Source organism: Engystomops pustulosus, chromosome 10 (assembly GCF_040894005.1).
Source record: "Engystomops pustulosus chromosome 10, aEngPut4.maternal, whole genome shotgun sequence".
Classification (NCBI taxonomy): Eukaryota; Metazoa; Chordata; class Amphibia; order Anura; family Leptodactylidae; genus Engystomops; species Engystomops pustulosus.
The window spans coordinates 11,063,675-11,085,790 of NC_092420.1; the positions used below are offsets into that span (position 1 = coordinate 11,063,675).

General features: G+C 45.0%; 1 protein-coding gene across 2 annotated transcripts in view; it reads right to left on the reverse strand.

Moving 5' to 3' along the window:
- Positions 1 to 22,116, reverse strand: part of LOC140104059 (laminin subunit beta-1-like) — a 58,211-nt gene that overhangs the window by 1,414 nt on the left and 34,681 nt on the right. For both annotated transcript variants that reach the window (XM_072127400.1, XM_072127399.1), the window contains exons 17-34: positions 21,840 to 21,961; positions 20,824 to 20,944; positions 18,455 to 18,647; positions 18,058 to 18,201; positions 17,487 to 17,718; positions 16,592 to 16,755; positions 15,602 to 15,826; positions 15,308 to 15,522; positions 14,958 to 15,054; positions 13,942 to 14,320; positions 11,561 to 11,745; positions 9,953 to 10,194; positions 9,661 to 9,864; positions 8,708 to 8,852; positions 8,410 to 8,617; positions 6,492 to 6,633; positions 691 to 867; positions 181 to 337 (exon numbers count right to left, since the gene is read on the reverse strand). In XM_072127400.1, the coding sequence (XP_071983501.1) occupies positions 181 to 337; positions 691 to 867; positions 6,492 to 6,633; positions 8,410 to 8,617; positions 8,708 to 8,852; positions 9,661 to 9,864; positions 9,953 to 10,194; positions 11,561 to 11,745; positions 13,942 to 14,320; positions 14,958 to 15,054; positions 15,308 to 15,522; positions 15,602 to 15,826; positions 16,592 to 16,755; positions 17,487 to 17,718; positions 18,058 to 18,201; positions 18,455 to 18,647; positions 20,824 to 20,944; positions 21,840 to 21,961 (3,352 nt within the window). The remainder of the gene's footprint in view (positions 1 to 180; positions 338 to 690; positions 868 to 6,491; positions 6,634 to 8,409; positions 8,618 to 8,707; positions 8,853 to 9,660; positions 9,865 to 9,952; positions 10,195 to 11,560; positions 11,746 to 13,941; positions 14,321 to 14,957; positions 15,055 to 15,307; positions 15,523 to 15,601; positions 15,827 to 16,591; positions 16,756 to 17,486; positions 17,719 to 18,057; positions 18,202 to 18,454; positions 18,648 to 20,823; positions 20,945 to 21,839; positions 21,962 to 22,116) is intronic.

The following is a 22,116-nucleotide window of genomic DNA, read 5'->3' on the forward strand; positions in this document are numbered from 1 at the left end:
TTATGGCCTGGCACAGGAGAACAACGTGGGCCCCACCCTATAGGTCTAAAGTGATTTGGCTCCCTGTCGTGGGATAGTAATTAGCACAACACGGAGCCAAATCTCTGACCCTTGACGACCCCTTTAATCCTCTTGGCGATGTGCTTATGACATCACACCTGATCATGTGATGTCACTCACCGTCCAGCTTCGTCTTTGCGTCGGTCGCCTTCTTTAATAAATCCTGAGCTTCGTCCGTGATCCGCTTCACTTTCTGCATGGCCGTCTCCGAGGACGCGTCCACTCCGCCAACCTTGTCCTTCAGCTCCTTGTATTTCTTTTTAACTTCATCCATTTCCTAATAAAAATTGGGAAGGTCATCACCAGAAGAAGTAGAAGACCCCTGCGGACTACTCAACCTGGTGATGTCTCAGGACGAGGACCTGAGACATCGCTCTCAGTGAGGCATCTGTATTCATCTTAAGATACTCCATTCACATCCAAAGCTGCATCCAAACCTGTGGTGTTCCTGAACACACAACTCACAACCTCCTTCAGGCCCGAGTATCATATAAAGCACAGAAGGGATGGGACTGTAGTGTAAATTGTAAATAAAAGGAATCTGGATGCAGCTCTGGTTGTAACTAGAGTAGAAAACATCATACTATGGCCTCGGTATGTGCACAGTAATTAGGTTTTGGGGTCTTGTACCTCTTGAAGCCCGTCGGTGGCAGCCAGCGCTTTGGTGGCCTTGTCACTGGCCTCGGTAGCCAGATCTCGGTTGGACTCGACTTTCTTTAATAACTCCGCCACTTTTGTGGAAAGATTTCCGAGGCGATTCATGATGGACATCTCCTTCTCCTCCACCGCAGTCATCGTGTTCATGGACTGAGAGTAAGGAATGAAGGATGAGTAATAATACCGCCTCATACATCACTATATACAGGGCACATACTAAGTATTATACCGCCTCATACATCACTGTATACAGGGCACATACTAAGTATTATACCGCCTCATACATCACTATATACAGGGCACATACTATGTATTATACCGCCTCATACGTCACTGTATACAGGGCACATACTAAGTATTATACCGCCTCATACATCACTGTATACAGGGCACATACTATGTATTATACCGCCTCATACATCACTATATACAGGGCACATACTGTTTATTATACCGCCTCATACATCACTATATACAGGGCACATACTATGTATTATACCGCCTCATACGTCACTGTACACAGGGCACATACTATGTATTATACTGCCTCATACGTCACTGTATACAGGGCACATACTATGTATTATACCACCTCATACGTCACTATATACAGGGCACATACTAAGTATTATACCGCCTCATACATCACTATATACAGGGCACATACTGTTTATTATACCGCCTCATACATCACTATATACAGGGCACATACTATGTATTATACCGCCTCATACGTCACTGTACACAGGGCACATACTATGTATTATACTGCCTCATACATCACTGTATACAGGGCACATACTATGTATTATACCACCTCATACGTCACTATATACAGGGCACATACTATGTATTATACCGCCTCATACGTCACTGTATACAGGGCACATACTATGTATTATACCGCCTCATACATCACTATATACAGGGCACATACTATGTATTATACCGCCTCATACATCACTATATACAGGGCACATACTATGTATTATACCGCCTCATACGTCACTGTATACAGGGCACATACTATGTATTATACCGCCTCATATATCACTATATACAGGGCACATACTATGTATTATACCGCCTCATACATCACTATATACAGGGCACATACTATGTATTATACCGCCTCATACGTCACTGTATACAGGGCACATACTATGTATTATACCGCCTCATACATCACTATATACAGGGCACATACTATGTATTATACCGCCTCATACATCACTATATACAGGGCACATACTATGTATTATACCGCCTCATATATCACTATATACAGGGCACATACTATGTATTATACCGCCTCATACATCACTATATACAGGGCACATACTATGTATTATACCGCCTCATACATCACTATATACAGGGCACATACTATGTATTATACCGCCTCATACATCACTATATACAGGGCACATACTATGTATTATACCGCCTCATACGTCACTGTATACAGGGCACATACTATGTATTATACCGCCTCATACATCACTATATACAGGGCACATACTATGTATTATACCGCCTCATACATCACTATATACAGGGCACATACTATGTATTATACCGCCACATACGTCACTATATACAGGGAACATACTATGTATTATACCGCCTCATACGTCACTATATACAGGGCACATACCATGTATTATATCGCCTCATACGTCACTATATACAGGGCACATACTGTGTATTATACCGCCTCATACATCACTATATACAGGGCACATACTATGTATTATACCGCCTCATACATAACTATATACAGGGCACATACTATGTATTATACCGCCTCATACATCACTATATACAGGGCACATACTATGTATTATACCGCCTCATACATCACTATATACAGGGCACTTACTATGTGTTATACCGCCTCATACATCACTGTATACAGGGCACATACTAAGTATTATACCGCCTCATACATCACTATATACAGGGCACATACTATGTATTATACCGCCTCATACGTCACTGTATACAGGGCACATACTAAGTATTATACCGCCTCATACATCACTGTATACAGGGCACATACTAAGTATTATACCGCCTCATACATCACTATATACAGGGCACATACTGTTTATTATACCGCCTCATACATCACTATATACAGGGCACATACTATGTATTATACCGCCTCATACGTCACTGTACACAGGGCACATACTATGTATTATACTGCCTCATACGTCACTGTATACAGGGCACATACTATGTATTATACCACCTCATACGTCACTATATACAGGGCACATACTAAGTATTATACCGCCTCATACATCACTATATACAGGGCACATACTGTTTATTATACCGCCTCATACATCACTATATACAGGGCACATACTATGTATTATACCGCCTCATACGTCACTGTACACAGGGCACATACTATGTATTATACTGCCTCATACGTCACTGTATACAGGGCACATACTATGTATTATACCACCTCATACGTCACTATATACAGGGCACATACTATGTATTATACCGCCTCATACGTCACTGTATACAGGGCACATACTATGTATTATACCGCCTCATACATCACTATATACAGGGCACATACTATGTATTATACCGCCTCATACATCACTATATACAGGGCACATACTATGTATTATACCGCCTCATACGTCACTGTATACAGGGCACATACTATGTATTATACCGCCTCATATATCACTATATACAGGGCACATACTATGTATTATACCGCCTCATACATCACTATATACAGGGCACATACTATGTATTATACCGCCTCATACGTCACTGTATACAGGGCACATACTATGTATTATACCGCCTCATACATCACTATATACAGGGCACATACTATGTATTATACCGCCTCATACATCACTATATACAGGGCACATACTATGTATTATACCGCCTCATATATCACTATATACAGGGCACATACTATGTATTATACCGCCTCATACATCACTATATACAGGGCACATACTATGTATTATACCGCCTCATACATCACTATATACAGGGCACATACTATGTATTATACCGCCTCATACATCACTATATACAGGGCACATACTATGTATTATACCGCCTCATACGTCACTGTATACAGGGCACATACTATGTATTATACCGCCTCATACATCACTATATACAGGGCACATACTATGTATTATACCGCCTCATACATCACTATATACAGGGCACATACTATGTATTATACCGCCACATACATCACTATATACAGGGAACATACTATGTATTATACCGCCTCATACGTCACTATATACAGGGCACATACCATGTATTATATCGCCTCATACGTCACTATATACAGGGCACATACTGTGTATTATACCGCCTCATACATCACTATATACAGGGCACATACTATGTATTATACCGCCTCATACATAACTATATACAGGGCACATACTATGTATTATACCGCCTCATACATCACTATATACAGGGCACATACTATGTATTATACCGCCTCATACATCACTATATACAGGGCACTTACTATGTGTTATACCGCCTCATACATCACTGTATATAGGGCACATACTATGTATAATACCGCCTCATACATCACTGTATATAACCCCAGTGGGGTTATCCTGCTACACGGAGACACTTCTCTGTCTTGTCTGCAGCTCCCACTCACTTCTCTTCTATCCTGCTACACAAGGAAGCTTCTCTGTACTATCTGAAAAATCCTATTCACTTCTCTTCTATCCTGCTACACAGGACACTTCTCTGTCCTGTCTCTCCTCATTCACTTCTCTTCTATCCTGCTACATGGGGGCACTTCTCTGTCCTGTCTCTCCTCATTCACTTCTCTTCTATCCTGCTACATGGGGGCACTTCTCTGTCCTGTCTGCACCTCCCACAAACTTCTCTTCTATCCTGCTACACAGGGACACTTCTTTGTCTTGTCTGCAGTTCCCACTCACTTCTCTTCTCTCCTGCTACACGGGGGACACTTCTCTGTCCTGTCTGCAGCTCCCACTCACTTCTCTTCTATCCTGCTACACGGGGACACTTCTTTGTCTTGTCTGCAGTTCCCACTCACTTCTCTTCTATCCTGTTACACAGGGGACACTTCTCTGTCCTGTCTGCAGTTCCCACTCACTTCTCTTCTCTCCTGCTGCACGGGGGCACATCTCTGTCCTGTCTGCAGCTCTCACTTCTCTTCTATCCTGCTACAGGCGGACACTTCTCTGTCCTGTCTGCAGCTCCCACAAACTTCTCTTCTACCCTGCTACACGGGGGACACTTCTCTGTCCTGTCTGCAGCTCCCACTCACTTCTCGTCTATCCTGCTACACGTGGACACTTCTTTGTCTTGTCTGCAGTTCCCACTCACTTCTCTTCTATCCTGCTACACAGGGGACACTTCTCTGTCCTGTCTGCAGTTCCCACTCACTTCTCTTCTCTCCTGCTGCACGGGGGCACATCTCTGTCCTGTCTGCAGCTCTCACTCACTTCTCTTCTATCCTGCTACAGGGGGACACTTCTCTGTCCTGTCTGCAGCTCCCACAAACTTCTCTTCTACCCTGCTACACGGGGGACACTTCTCTGTCCTGTCTGCAGCTCCCACTCACTTCTCTTCTATCCTGCTACACGGGGACACTTCTTTGTCTTGTCTGCAGTTCCCACTCACTTCTCTTCTATCCTGCTACACAGGGGACACTTCTCTGTCCTGTCTGCAGGTCCCACTCACTTCTCTTCTCTCCTGCTACAGGGGGACACTTCTCTGTCCTGTCTGCAGCTCTCACTCACTTCTCTTCTATCCTGCTACAGGGGGACACTTCTCTGTCCTGTCTGCAGCTCCCACAAACTTCTCTGAGCTCTGCTGCTGGGGATAAGCTGCTCTGCACAATAGCTCAGTGTTGCTCCTCAGTTTACACCACCTTTAGGCTGGAGGGTTTTTGCGCCTAAATGAACAAGTTCCTTATGATGAATATTATCAGGTGCAGCAAAACATCTGGATTGGTAGGATAAATGAGGAAAACATTTTTGCTGCACAGCTAGTGTTTAGTTGCAAAACTTGCGCAAAAATAACAGAAAAACGAGTGATACATCTGGTCCTATATATTATACCGCTATGAGAGGTGATTGTTACTTTACAAGAAGCATTAAAATCCTGGCGCCAGCAGCGGACGGAGGAGCCGCTGTTTATACCCTGTTATTAGCCTCGTTTTATTACTGCTACAATAACAAAACGGCACAGAATGTTATAGGACAAAGATACTTCTGCTGCCTCATACTGATAGATATGAGATAGATAGAGAGATATAAGAGAGATATGAGATAGATAGATATGAGATAGATAGATAGATATGAGATAGATAGATATGGGATAGATAGATAGATATGAGATAGATAGATAGATAGATAGATAGATAGGAAATAGATAGATAGATAGATAGATAGATAGGAGATAGATAGATAGATAGATAGATAGATAGATATGAGATGGATAGATAGATAGATATGAGATAGATATGAGATAGATATGAGATAGATAGATAGATAGATATGAGAGAGATATGACATAGATAGATATGAGATAGATAGATAGATAGGAGATAGATATTAGATAGATAGATAGATAGATAGATAGATAGATATGAGATAGATAGATATGAGATAGATATGAGATAGATAGATATGAGATAGATAGATAGATAAATAGATAGATATATAGGAGATAGATAGATATGATAGAGATAGATAGACCCGCACCTTGTCTACGCTCTTCTTCAGGCGGTTCGCGCTCTGCTTGGCATCGGTCACGGCTTTCTCTGCAGACTTTGCTTTGCCCTCGGCTTCGTCCAGAAGGATTTTGGCCTCGGTGACGTTCCCGCTCACCCCCTCCGCCCGCTCCCTGCGAGGATAGAAAGTGGAAGCGAGGTCACAGACACTGAGCAATAAGGGTCTTTACAAACTGGTTCATGGACACCTAGATAGTTTGTAAGAGAACTAGGGGCACACTCACACTGCTGTGCTCTGTGCAGCCACTGTCAGATAGTGTCCCTGGGGATATGTGTTATCTCTCCGTGTTAGTAGCAGCAGGACTGCAGAAAGTGAATTTATATCTAGTATGTAGCTTCTAGCAATGTATCCTCACACTGCTGTGCTCTGTGCTCTCAGCTCTGCTCCTTGGTGTGAGGCGTTGGCTATATTGGTATAAGGATGATGGGAGAGAATGTGACTTTCCCTTTTAACATCTGATAACATCTTTACAATGGGAGATGCGTGACCTCCTCTTGTCTCGGGGCCTAATGTTCCTGCGCGTCTGTAGCGTAATAAGAGGTTTGTGCTCTGAAAATTGGGGGGTTTTGTGTGGACACATCTGGAATGTAGGACATATGGTAAACGTGCACTACTGCCCCTATAGCCTGTAAAAGTGATTACACAAAAACAGTTAAAATATCAGAAAATAACCCAAAAAATGTTACTTCGAACACCAGGTTCTCTGTATAGACTTCAAATTGAACAATGAGATTCTATTTACCACCACTAGAGGGAGCTCAGTGGCTTACTGCATACTGTGTACGTTGAGCTCTGTATCAACCAGTATGCACTGAGCTCCCTCTAGTGGTGGGAGAAAGAATCTCAACTATTCACTTAAAAAAAATATATCAACATTGTTGGTGGACCTAAAAATAACATTCACATATATTAACTATTACTGCACTGTAAATATGTAGCAATTGGGTCAAATTAGGAGAGCAGATCCCTGTAAATATCAAATAAAATTCTATAGGGTTTCCTCTGTTTTCAGGCCATACATGTATGGGGGTATGGCCTGAGGGTCATACTATGTTTCATGAGGGGTAACAATTGTCCACCCTTTTCCTTTGGAATGGTCCATCAGTGTGTTGTCTTTTCAGTTGGACATGACCACCCTTTCTTCTCTACCCCGCCCCCTTTACTCCAGCTCACAGGGCACATAGGGGGGGGGGGGATCTTATTGCTTTAGTATTGTGTTCCCAACCAATCCAGCACAAGTCCTGGATGTGTAATGCACCTCCCCCCACAGGATGGGATGGTGCCTGAGCATAAAGGATCCTCTCAACATAGATCCTGCACTCACCCAGGTTAAAGAGAACCTGTCATCAGTTTTTACCCCACTAAACTACTACCCCCCTCAGATTGAGTAAAAATAGAATTCCTTCTATGTGAAATCTCATCCATGTACCTATAAATATCCCCCAAAGTCAGGCAAATATGACTCTTCTCATCCCATTTTCACATGAGATGAGTCATTTTAGTGGTTGCAGCAGTAGTGTCACTTCAGTAGCCCCTATCTTCTGTTCTATAGCACATAGAGACATGCTGCTGGTGCCATATTAAAGATAATAATCTCACCTTTTACATCTTATGACTTTACGAGCTACAGAACCAGAGATACAAGCAGCCAAAGACATTGGAAATGCAAGCTGCAGATAAGGATCCAGTTCCTGCCTATATTCAATTGCCGGTAGGTCCTGTTCTGTAGCTCACAGGACCATAAGACTGATGTTTGTAGGTGCTATAGAACAAAAGATAGAGGTTTCTGAAGGGAAACTGCCCCTGCAACCACTGAGCTCAGTTCACTGGTTCAGTAAGTCACACTTTACCAATGTAGTCATGGCTCCATCTACCCAACGTAACCTACCTGGCCTCATTGGCTTGTTCCAGTAGGTCTTTGGCTGTGGCCAGGTCCTCAGAAGTAGAGTTGATGATGACATCCACCCCGCTGAGGTTCCCAATGGTCTCCTTGATTTGTGTGAGTAGCGAGGCAATGTCACCGGGACTGGCGGGAAGGGAGATACTCAGCACCTGCCGGGCCACATACTCAATGCTCTCGGGGTCGGCTCCTTCCTCTGTAGATAAGAACCAAATTTTCAACTACAATATTAATTTCAGATTCCTCCTCGCCCGCAGATCCGTGGCCAATGGCGCCGTGGTCTTACCGGTCAGGAAGTCTTTAATTTTGCCAATAAAAGTTCTCAGTTTCTCGGTGGAGTCTTCAATCCGTCTCTTTGCGTCCTTGGCTTTGCTCAGCGTGGACTCACTTTGGACTTTTGCTTCTTGGGCAATTCCTTGGACTGCTTGGATCTGGGACACATAGACATATGGAGCTTACAGTGGATAATGCCAGTCAGGAGCAGCTAAAGCATCAACATTGCTCCCTGTGATTTAATGTATAGGATATTAAAGGGGTATTCCTCCCACGAAATACAATATTCTTAAATATACTCAGGATAACAAAATAACACATTCTCTAATTCACTATTATTAACAAAAATACAGAATTTCACAGATATAATTCCAACCTGTCTGTATCAGCCCTGGTATATACAATATTGGTTGCCCCTGGATACTACCGTAAATCTTCTGACTATGGTCGGATTCTTCTCATGAATAGCTTCTCTTGTCTGCACACTGCAGAGCTCTCTGCCCCTCCCCCTGCATTATAAGACCAGCTCAAACACAAGCACTTCCTGCCAGCAAGCAGCAGTGTGCAGAGACTTACTCTACAAGCTACAGACAGATAAGGTCTTTATCTGATGGAGGAATATAGCAGTGCTGACTGTGTGTGTCATAGGTGAGTTATAGCAGAGCTGAGAGGATCTCATGGATCTCATCATCTCTCATCTCTTATCTGTCTTATCTCTTTTTCTATGTGTCAGATATTAGTTAATGTTAAGAAGCTAAATGAAAGTGTAGATAGACCCTGTAACCTGATAATCTAAGCACATTGTCAGCACACAGCATCTCATAGCACAGAGGGATCATGAAGTGTCTGCTTAGAGAGTGCTCACTCACACTCTGGAATTTTACACTGACTATCAATTAAAGGGTATTTAGGCGATTAAAATTTGAGAACTTTCTTTCACTGGAAAACCCTTTAATGTCCACTTACCTTCTGTGAGAGGTCATTGAGTTGGTTTGCCATTCCTTCCAGGTCCTGTTTCACATTCTGTGCGGTCATGAGGGCCTTGGCTGAGATTGGCACGGCTCCATTACAGTTTTCTCCCCCACACTTCCTTAGCCCTTGGTCATCTCTGCAATTTGCTCCACCACATGGAGACTCGTCACATGGTTTGTTCCCAGGGGCACCACAAATCTTCCAAAAAAGAGATACCCCAGATTAGTCATGTGACTAAATAGGACCTTGTGTTTACTACCCATACGACCACAGTCGGCCTCATTACCTTCTCATTGATCTTGTAGACATTCAGATCCTTCACCTTCTTCTGGATTTCTTTGAGGGACGTCTTTTGGGCTGTCATGTTCCTCCGGTAGCTGTCTAGATTGTCCTTCAGAAGTCTCTCCGTCTCCAGCCGCGTCTCTCTGGATTGGAATACAGGGCTGGCAGCTCCGTATACAGAACCGTTGGCCAGCTTCTCGGCATCTATGGACTGCATGTAGGACCTCAAAATACTTCCATATGACTCTGTAATATGAACCCAAACCCGTTAGAAACCGAGCCAGTCATGGGTTCTCCACTAGGAAAGGTCAACAGTGGATGATATGATCATTTCGAAGAATTGTTGACCTCACTTCTCCAAGTTCTTGGAGGTTCTTCTCCATGGGGAACCTACCTGGGCCTACAAGATAGAGAGCCCATAGTAATCATCTACTGAGGAGCAGATTGTTCCCCCCCATCTTCCCATCCTTTATTGGAGAGAAGTTTGGTCTTGGGTCAGTTCCCTTTCTCTTACTTTCGAGATGTCTTTGGGGACTTCTAATATTTATTTTGGCAGATCTACTTTGTATCTTCTTACAAGACATTGTGCAATTCTAGAATGACTCGATGGCAGAAGACATCTTATAACGAAAGATTAAAATCTAGAGACGTTCAACGGTCTCCGAGACCCTGAGGAACAGCAGGGACTTGGTGTTCTCCACCAGAACTGTTGCTATAGTGAAACTTCTATAGTTGCAGTGAAATGTGGAGTCTTTTGGATATGTGGCCGATATCCATAGGATTTAGGAAAAGGGATATACAGAACCAAGATGTCGTCTTAGTCTTGAGAGGTCTTCTCCAATAGGTGGTCTTTTGGTGAGATTAACATGGTCACATATAGACGCTCTTTGTTTTACAGTAATGTATCCAGTTATGTAACAAACAACTATGAGGCCCCACCCCTACTCCACTATGACCACCACCAGAAGATGGTCAGTACTTCCCTCCTAACTTCTCCCACCACTTCTTCTTCACTCCCTTTGGCACCACTTGGGTAGTTCCAACTGTTTTGTTAAAGGTGAGGTTTATCGATACCTGTCTTTCAAGGATACAAAAATTTAAAGTATATCCTTAATGTATCAGCCAAATAGATTTCTAACTCCTGATATCTAAATCAACAGAAGGAGTTAATAATTTATCTGGCGTGGTGGCTAGACGTGGTACTGCAGCTCTGTCCTATTAATACTGGTTAAAGAAGAACTTATACCACCTCCGTCCTGTAATAAGTGGCACTCCACCGATTCTGGTACAGGCAGTCATATGGGTGGAGCCAAGCCAAGGACCACCCATTTGACAGTATAGAGCTTAGGTACTAAAAGTATCCTGATTATCTTCCCTGGGTGGTGGAGACAGCATGGCTCCACCCATCTGACTCTATAGAGACTAAAAATATTCACATTTATTATTCGGGAATGGTGAAGGCCGGATAAAAAATTCCGACTGGTCTGGAATCAGTGGAACAAATGCCTTATAAGGGTGCAAAGAGCCGGTGCAGGGGTTAGAAGGTTCTCGTTTTGATCCCTATCCCTAGTATTGTAGTAGAGGATAACCTCTGACCCCCTGACCCCTTTACCATTGAAGCCAGAGGCGGCTATGGCCTCTATCTGTGTCTTGAGGATGTGCACGGTGTCATTGACCAGGATCAGGTCCAGCGTCAGCTTCTCCAGTTTCCCCTTTTGCTTTCTGTCTTTGCTTTGGGTATCGTTCATCTTCTTCTCCTGGGAGTGGAGCTGATAGGAGAGCTGCGCCACCTCCGTGCTGCGGAGCAATGACACACCATAAACAACGCGCTATAAATAGCCATTATAAACAGCGCCAGGCTATATATAACTCCGCGTCCTGACCCACAGACCTCACAGTATCAAACACAAGAGAAAACTCCATTACCCATAGTTTTATAAACTTAGGATTTTCTCATACAAAGCACCAAACCCACTGCTCAATACAGATAATACAAGAAAAAAATACTTGCAGTTACCACTAGAGGGAGCTCACTGTATACAGTGTTATTATAAGCTCTCAGGGAACCTGTCAGCAGTACTGACCTTGTAGACTGCAGCCAGTGTTACGTATTGTCTCTTGTGTAATCAGACCTCTGTGTATGTTGTTAGTAGCAGCAGGACTGTGGTTATATGGATTTATATTCCAGAACAGTGGGGGAATGTCCTTACACTGCTGTGCTGCTCTTAAGTCTCTGCAGCCAGTGTTAGGTATTGTCTCTTGAGAGTTGTGTAATCAGACCTTAGTGTATGTTGTTAGGAGCAGCAGGACTGTGATATGTGGATTTCTATTCCAAGACAGTGGGGGTATGTCCTCACACTGCTGTGCTGCTCTTAAGTCTCTGCAGCCAGTGTTAGGTATTTTCTCTTGAGAAATGTGTAATTAGACCTTTGTGTATGTTATTAGTAGAAGCAGGACTGTGGAATATGGATTTATATTCCAGGATTGTAGCCTCTCCAAGTGTACTGTGCAGGAGTGTTCTCACACTGCTGAGCTTATAAGTTTCTGCAGCCAGTGTTAGGTATTGGGGCAGATTTACTTACCCGGTCCGTTCGCGATCCAGCGGCGCGTTCTCTGCGCTGGATTCGGGTCCGGCCGGGATTCATCAAGGTAGTTCCTCCGCCGCCCACCAGGTGGTGCTGCTGTGCTGAAAAGCATCTGAACGCGCTGGAGTTCACCGGCTCGGGCTGAATGAAGGTAAGTGCGTCCCAAGCGACACATTTCTTTTTTTAAATGCGGCGGTTTTTCCGAATCCGTCGGGTTTTCGCTCGGCCACGCCCCCCGATTTCCATCGCGTGTATGCCGGCACAATCCGATCGCGTGTGCCAAAATCCCGGGGCAATACAGGGGAAATCGGCGCAAATCGGAAATATTCGGGTAACACGTCGGGAAAACGCAAATCGAGCCCTTAGTAAATGACCCTCATTGTCTCTTGAGAGATGTGTAATGAGACCTCTGTGTATGTTGTTAGTAGCAGCAGGACTGTGAAATATGGATTTATATTCCAGGATTGTGGCTTCTCCATGTGCACTGGAGGTGTCCAGTGTCATGTATTGTCCCTGGAGGGATGTGTAATCATAACTTTGTGTATATTATTACTAGCAGCAGGACAGTGAAATGGAATATATATCAGAATGTAGCTTCTCCAAGTGTAGTATGGGTTGTCCTCACACTGCTGTGCACTGTGCTCTTTTAGCTCCTCTCAGCTACACTAAGTAAACGCTTTAGCAGGCTTCTGGTTGAATACTACAGCAGTCACGCAGAGGGGAGGAGCTGTCCGCGGTGCTGATAGATGGCTCCAATGGGGCAGATTTACTTACCCGGTCCATTCGCAATCCAGCGGCGCGTTCTCTGCGCTGGATTCGGGTCCGGCCGGGATTTAATAAGGTAGTTCCTCCGCCGTCCACCAGGTGGCGCTGCTGCGCTGAAGTCCGCTGGAATGCCTCGAAATACACCGGCCTATCCTGGATGAAGGTAAGTGAAATTTTCGCAACACAATCTTTTTTTTAAATGCGGCGGTTTTTCCGAATCCGTCGGGTTTTCGTTCGGCCACGCCCCCCGATTTCCGTCGCGTGCATGCCGGCGCCGATGCGCCACAATCTGATTGCGTGCGCCAAAATCGGAACGCGCTGGAGTTCACCAGCTCGGGCAGAGTGAAGGTAAGTGCAAGCTCCGCGACAGATTTTTTGTTTTAAATGCGGCGGTTTTTCGGAATCTGTCGGGTTTTCGTTTGGTCGCGTGCATCCCACAATCCCATCGCGTGCGCCAAAATCCCGGGGCAATTCAGGGGAAATCGGCGCAAATCGGTAACATGTCGGGAAAACGCGAATCGGGCCCTTAGTAAATGACCCCCAATGTATCAATACAGTTAGGATTTATCAGTCTGGATTGTCTAGATTGGACACAACTGTAACAAACCCTCAGCTGTCAGAAGTATGAGGCCATAGACCTTACCTGATCTTGTTGACCAGTCTGTTCATCTGCTCCAGCATGCGCGTTCCCTCGACGCCGCCGTCTCCAATGATCTGTTTGACGCTCCTCAGTTTGTCGTCCAGCTCCCTGATGAGGCTGTTGCTGATCTCCGGAGCTTCTCCTCCCTCCTGGAGGTCGGACACCTTCTTCTGGAGGCCCCGGAGCTGGTTCTGGAGCTGACTGATAATACTGTCCCACTGATAGAAGCACTGGTGGCAGGCCGAGCATCTGGGGAAGTTATCCCGGAAGCCTCGGGCACATTGGTCGCAACGTTGTCCTGTGAACCCTTCTCGACAGCGGCACAGACCGGTCCTATGATCGCACTGCTGGATCTCCGAGCCGTACGTGTCACAGTTACACGCTACAGGGAAAATAAGAGAGAACCTGAGCAGATTCATATTATAGAGCAGGAGGAGCTGAGCAGATTGTACATAGTGTCCTATCTGTAGGCAGCATGTTATAGAGCAGGAGGAGCTGAGCAGATTGTACATAGTGTCCTATCTGCAGGCAGCATGTTATAGAGCAGGAGGAGCTGAGCAGATTGTACTTAGTGTCCTATCTGCAGGCAGTATGTTATACAGCAGGAGGAGCTGAGCAGATTGTACATAGTGTCCCATCTGCAGGCAGCATGTTATAGAGCAGGAGGAGCTGTGCAGATTGTACAAAGTGTCCTATCTGCAGGCAGCCTGTTATAGTGCATAGTGTCCTATCTGTAGGCAGCATGTTATAGAGCAGGAGGAGATGAGCAGATTGTAGATAGTATCCTATATGCAGGCAGCATGTTATAGAGCAGGAGGAGCTGAGCAGATTGTACATAGTGTCCTATCTGCAGGCAGCATGTTATAGATGCTATATATAATCTTCTCCTGCTGATAGGACACTGTGTATAATCTGCTCAGCTTCTTCTGTTCTATATCATTCTGCCTGCAGACAGCTCTGTGTATAACATATTAGAGGTTACTTTTCAGCACATATATAATACCCGGGGGTTCCCTTACCTTCACATTTCGTCCGTGGATCTCCCCAGTAATTTTCCTGGCATTGGGAGCAGACTCTACCTCCAAATCCCGGCTGACAGTAACATTGCCCTGTGTACTAGAAGAGGCAAAGTAGAGAGGTTCAATGTCTAATCTCATATTATAGATCATATAGATGTCCTCAGCACAGTGGATCTCATCTGCCACCACTAGGGGGCGCTCAGGAGCTTATTGCAGACTTCCAATGTATTGCAGTAAGCTCCCCCTAGTGGTGGTTGCATGCATCTCTCCATTCATTCACCTTAGTGGCGCCCAATGGCATAGATCCTATTGCCCCCTTTGAGTGCCCGTCTACTGGCAGGGAGACTCACCACGTTGCAGTCCTGTCTCAGGGAATGGCTGGGCACACAGGCACAAGGCTCGCAGCCCAAATCCGCTCCAAAGTTCCAAAAGTTATTAGCACATTGATCGCAGTTCTTGCCGATGACGTTTGCCCGGCAGGGGCAGTGCCCGGAGACTCTGTCGCAGTAGCAGGTGTCTCTGGTGCAGTGTGACGGCAGCGTGCCCAGGTCATTGCACGTACAACCTGCAAGAAGAGAACATGTGCCACCCCGGTGCCAACCCGCCACCACACATGCAGGGGCACAGGGGGCACGACTACGTACGGCGGCAGTTGCGCAGGATGGCGCTGCCAAAGTACCCGGCTTTACACTCTCCACAGTGATGCCCGTCTGTGTTGTAGAGGCATTTCAAGCACATGCCCGTACGGGAGTCACATGACTCGGGGTCGCTGGGGTCGATGTTGTTGTTACACTGGCAGGGGCGGCACTCTCCACCATCTTGGTCCGGGTTCCCAAAGTATCCGGGGGAGCAACGATCACAGCGCGGACCTGATCAATAAGATATATATCAGAATGCATCAGGAATCTGTCCTCACATTGCTGGGCTCTGAGCTCACTGCTTGTGTTACATTGAGAAGCCATGTAAGGAGAGGCTAATAAGTTTACTCCATAGCTTTATAATTGCAATCAATGCAGCATCAGTATGCAATAGGCTCATTAGCTCCCCCTAGTGGTGGCTGCAAATTTATCTCCCTAACTAATTTGCATAATTGTATTCCCAGGAAGCATTGCCTGGACTTTAAGATTCCTAAAACCAAATGTATAATCTCCACAAGTATATAGGACACCTCTTAGACCTACAATTTGGTTGTTTCAGGTCTACCACCAAAATCCCTCATGATAAACCGGGGACATTACTCATAGATCCAGGCACCGGGACTGTGGTAATCTCCTTATATTTGTTATCAAGGGCCTCCTTCCTTCCAAAATCAATGTTTTAAATTATGCTAATGAGCCTTAAGAGTTCTAGGGTTGTGCCCCTCTATGCTGTAGCTTCATAGGCTGTTACACTGTCTCATAATCCTCCCTGATCACTGTTACAGCCTGTGAATCTACAGCACAGGGGGGTGGGGTTCTCTGGTAACACCCCCAGGAGCCCTTCAGGCTCATTATCATAATGTTAAAAGTTGATTTTATAAGGAAGGAGGCCATGGATAACAAATATAAGAAGATACCACAGTTCCGGTGCCTGGATCTATGAGTAAGTCCTGGGTTTATGAGGATGGATTCTCCTGGTGGATTTCCCGTCCTTACCTGTATAACCCGGTGCACAGAGGCAGACGATGTGCCCAGAATCCCTGTCAGCATAACATGAGCTGCCATGATAGTTCTGAGTCCCAGGATACCCAGGGCAAGGGCAGGGGCGACAATACTGGCCGGATCCAAGAATCGGGTCTCCGTAGTAACCATCCAAACACCTAAAAGAAACATCATGAACTACAAGTAGCCAAAACGTATAATTAATTGCATTTTAAATGGAAAGTATCAGCAGTATGGACTGTGCATTCTGCTGCCAGGCATTGCCCTGGGAGAGATGTATAATCATTTTTGTGTATGTTGTTAGTAGCAGCAGGACACGCCCCCCGATTTCCGTTGCGTGCATGCCAGCGCCGATGCGCCACAATCCGATCGCGTGCGCCAAAATCCCGGGGCAATTCAGGGGAAATCGGCGCAAATCGGAAATATTCGGGTAACACGTCGGGAAAATGCTTGCAGAGAGCTAAGAGTACAGAAGTGTGAGGACACGCCCTCTGTACAATCCTAGAATAAGAATCCAAATGTCACAGTCCTGCTGCCACTAACAAAGTACAGGGAAGTGTGATTACACATCTCTCCAGGGACAATACCTAACACTGCTTGTAGAGAGCTAAGAGCACAGCAGTGTGAGGGCACGCCCTCTGTACAATGCTAGAATAGGAATCCAAATGTCACAGTCCTGCTGCTACTAACACAGTCAAGGAAGGTATGATTACACATCTCTCCAGGGACAATACCTAACACTGCTTGTAGAGAACTAAGAGAACAGCAGTGTGAGGACACGCCCCAGTATAATCTTGAAATATGAATGTTACAGTCCTGCTGCTACTAATGACATTTACACTGGCTGCAGTCTGTATGGTCACACAACCACGACCATCCTACAACTTACTTATCGCAGTGTCGGCCACTTGTGAAGTCCCTACATGCGATGCAGGTGCCCGTCCTGGGGTCACATTCTTCGGAGTGCCCGTTGCATTGGCACGGCTTACAATTAGGGAAACCCCACTGGCCAGTCAGGCACTGATCACACTGTCTGCCCGCCACATTACCGTGGCACTGGCACTGCCCGCTTACAGGGTTGCAGAATCTCGATGTGGAGCCTTGGGGGTGGCAGTCACATTCTGTGTGAAGAGAAGACATAAGCAGATATTGTCCGTACCCAGTGACCCTATGGACCCCGTAGACACCGTGAGGCCGGCCCACCCTCCCGAGGGACCCCTACAGGAAATCAGATATAATAAGTGCAACTAATAACCTAAGATCAAGAGAGAAGATTTAAAAAAAACTTCTGCGTCGATCCTGGCAAAGGGGTGTGGCTTACCAGGATGATGGGTGTGTTTCACAGAAAGGTCTTGTCTACGTTTGCACAACCTTGCACCAAAATGGGTGGATTTCTGTGTTTGTATTATTCCAAAATACTAGAGCCCCATTTTATGCTGTATAGGTAGGAGTTCACTCACTGCTGCATCCATAGGGGCCAAATCCGTAGGTTCCCGGAGCGCACTGATCACAACGCTGCCCGATCACGTTCGGCTTGCACATACATTGTCCTCCGATTTTGTCACATACCGCACTGAGGGAACCCTGAAGGTTACACTGACACGCTGCAGGCAAAAAATAAAGAAAAAGTGAACAATTAACCACAGCGCCCCCTAGTGGCGACACATGGTGGTATAAAAATATTTAGCCATGGAATGAGACATGCGAAAAAAATTAGATTAGATTAATCCATTTATCACCAGAGACGCTGTGCTTTACCATCTCCGCAGCAGCCGCCTGGCGTTGAGCTCCATCATCTCCGGTTCCATCCTGGAAGCCACCGAACAAAAATCTACTTCTGTCTGGATAAGAACTTACGTAACGCTCCGTCGTGGATGATGGCCGAGATGCTGCAGATCAACTTTGCGCACATTTCTGCCAGGGTCGGCATAGTGGCCATCTTAAAGGACTCCAGGCACCTGTAGTTTTCCATCTCCTCTCGGTGGTGCACGGATTCTGGGTCGTTTCCATGGAAACCAGGAAGTTCCGAAAACTTTGGCAGGAGCACAAGCTGTCGGACACATGGATCAAATTGACTATGTGTAGGATAGATAGATATGAAATAGAGAGATAGATAGATAGATAGATAGATAGATAGATATGAGATAGATAGATAGATAGATAGATATGAGATAGATAGATAGATAGATATGAGATAGATAGATAGATAGATAGATAGATAGATAGATTTGAGATAGATAGATATGAGATAGAGAGAGAGATAGATAGATAGATAGATAGATAGATTTGAGATAGATAGATATGAGATAGATAGATAGATAGATATGAGATAGATAGATAGATAGATAGATAGATAGATAGATAGATAGATAGATAGAGAGATAGATATGAGATAGATAGATAGGAGATAGATAGATAGGAGATAGATAGATAGGAGATAGATAGATAGATAGATTTAAAAATGAGATAAAAGATGAGTTAAATAGAAATAGCACAAAACTATTATTTACTATAATTATAAAGTAACTCCATCTGTTGTAAAACTACAACTCCCCCCATGATGGCTACAGGTGGAATCTATCTGCAGTACCGGTGATCACCAGATGGTGGCAGTGTTGTGCTATGGACACTCTATGATACTTTTTGGCCACATAATTGGTTATCCTCATCTTATTTTAGGCAAATGTTACTTGTATCTGAATCAGATGAGTAGAGAAGAAGGTTCTACAAGAGCCATGAATACCATGGGGGGAGGGGATCATGGCAGGCGTTATATGATGTCACTAGATTCTAAACCAGATTAGAGGGAGTTAAAGGAACACCTTTACATGGTGCGGGGCCTAAAGGGAGGAGCAGGACTCATTCTCATTGTTTTCCTGGAAGCTAGAGTGCTGCTCCTCTCGCTATGCCTCAGCACAAAGTACAATTCAATGACTCAGCTGTGATTAGAGTGTTCCTTTAAGTGAGAGGACACGCCCCCTGTGTGCACATCTCTGCAGGGACAATGCACAGAGCACAGCAGTGTGAGGACAAATACTATGAATCCATATATAACAGTCCTTCTGCTACAAACAGCATACACAGCAGTCTCTCTGCAATACCACCCACCTCCTCAGGGCAGGGGTGGCGCTATTTGTAAGTATATATAGTGTATAATGCATGTATAGTCACTCTGGGCACAGGGGGCGTGATAGCTTTAGGGTCATCAGGGGTGAGGGGTCATCGGGGGTGAGGCATATTGTATTAAATAAATGTTAATAAAAAAAATTTTGAACAAAAAAAAAAAATTGGAAAATTTTTATTTGGAAAATTGGTGTGTGTATCCCCTCCCCGCGCTTCCCCCCTGCGGGGGCGGCCATCGTGGGAACCTCTTGATCTGTCTTTCCGTTTATTTGAGCAGGAGGAATGATATTGTCTTTGCTCGGCTTTGATGGTGTAAACCAGACGGCGGCTCAGGCGCACCAGCGCGGGGGGCTCCCATGTTGTCACTTGTGTGTTATGGTGGGTGACACGGAACATTACCACCAGCTTCATCCATCCTAACGACACTTATGTTACTTCTATACTCTAGTCACATCCAAAGCTGCTTTCGAAACTGAATACAGTCAACAGGTATCCACACTCCATTGTGATGAATCTGAACTCCCACAATGCACTGCTCCTTTGCAGAGATGAGCGGACCCGATGCTCGAACATATTGCCGAAAAATTTGGAAAATTGACGCCGCCATGGGACCTGGCCAATCACAGCCAAGAAAAGTTTCTAGGGTGTCAATTTACATCACATTCCGCAAAATTCTGCAAAATATTTCCAGTTTGTGCGGCTAAACCTAAACGCAGATGTTGGGTCCTTTCATCTCTAGTCCTTTGTAACCAGTAGCCAGTTTAATGCAGCTTTGGATGTGACTAGAGCATAACAATAGGTTGAGTATAAGGGAAGAATTTTGTACCTTTATCTACAATTATTGAAACATTTATTTACAAACATTTACGACATGTGCAAGTCCCACCCCCAGGACTGTCCAAATCGGCTATTTGGGGAGGGGTTTATTTAAACCACACCCCATTCAGCACACAACTTGCCTGAATTACCCAGGATTGCTGCAGTACCAGACATAGACCACAGACAGGTGTGGCGCTGTTTTATGAAGCCGGACATCTCCTTTAAGCACCCACAGCGGTCCCTTATGTAATCTCTACTCCCAATAGGAATATATGACACATTACCGAGTCAATGAGGATAAAATTCCCAGGATGACGGTTCGTGGCTTCAAACCTCTGGAGGCGGAGGGTTATCTCATACTGATTATTTGACTCGAAGCAGAAGGGTTTGTGTAAGACGATGTACCTGGAAATAGAAGACAAATGTTTATTGTACACTGTCTGCTCAGAGAACAGCAGTGTGAGGACACACCTCAAGTGCCCTTCTACACTGGAATATAAATCCATATAGCACAGTCCTGCTGCTACTAACAGCATACACAAAAGTACGACCCCAGTGCACTTGGAGAAGCTACAATCCTTTAATATAAACCCATATATCACAGTCCTGCTGCTACTAACAACATGCGCAAAGATGTGATTACACATCTCTCCCGGGACAGTACCTGACACTGGCTGCAGAGAGCACAGCAGTGTGAGGACACGAATCCCAGTGCACTTGGAGAAGCTACAATCCTTTAATATAACCCCATATATCACAGTCCTGCTGCTACTAACAATATGCGCAAAGATGTGATTACACATCTCTCCAGGGACAATACATAACACTTACTGCAGAGAGCACAGCAGTGTGAGGACACGAATCCCAGTGCACTTGGAGAAGCTACAATCCTTTAATATAAACCCATATATCACAGTCCTGCTGCTACTAACAGCATACACAAAGGTCTGATTGCACATCTCTCCAGGGACAGTACCTGATACTGGCTGCAGAGAGCACAGCAGTGTGAGGACACAGACCACAGTACAATCTTAAAATATAAATCCATATTTCATTTTCCTGCCACTAATGTATGCAAAAATCACAGAGCACAGCAGTGTGAGGACACGTCCCCAGTACAATCCTGGAATATAAATCCATGTATCACAGTCCTGCTGCTACTAACAACATACACAAAGGTCTGATTACACATCTCTCCAAGGACAATACCTAACACTGGCTGCAAGGAGCAGAGAGCACAGCAGTGTGAGGACTTGGTGAAGCTACTAGATTGGAACATTGTAACCTTTTCATTTCTTACCTTTCAGAATGGGGCAACTTTTCCTTGTATTTCTGCTCAAAAGGCAGCACGTTCCCGCAGCGGGGGCTCATGGGTAATGTCTGCGATGTCACACTGACCACGGCTTCCCAGTCCTCGGCAGTCTGGAGAGTGCACATATACCCATTAGTCAGAACCAGAACCAGCGGCTCCAGCTTAATGACATTGTGTATTAGAGTCAGAGGTAGTCTGGGGTCCATGGGGGTCCGACATTCCCTCTGGTTTGGTTAATACAAGTGAATGTGGCTGAACTGCAATA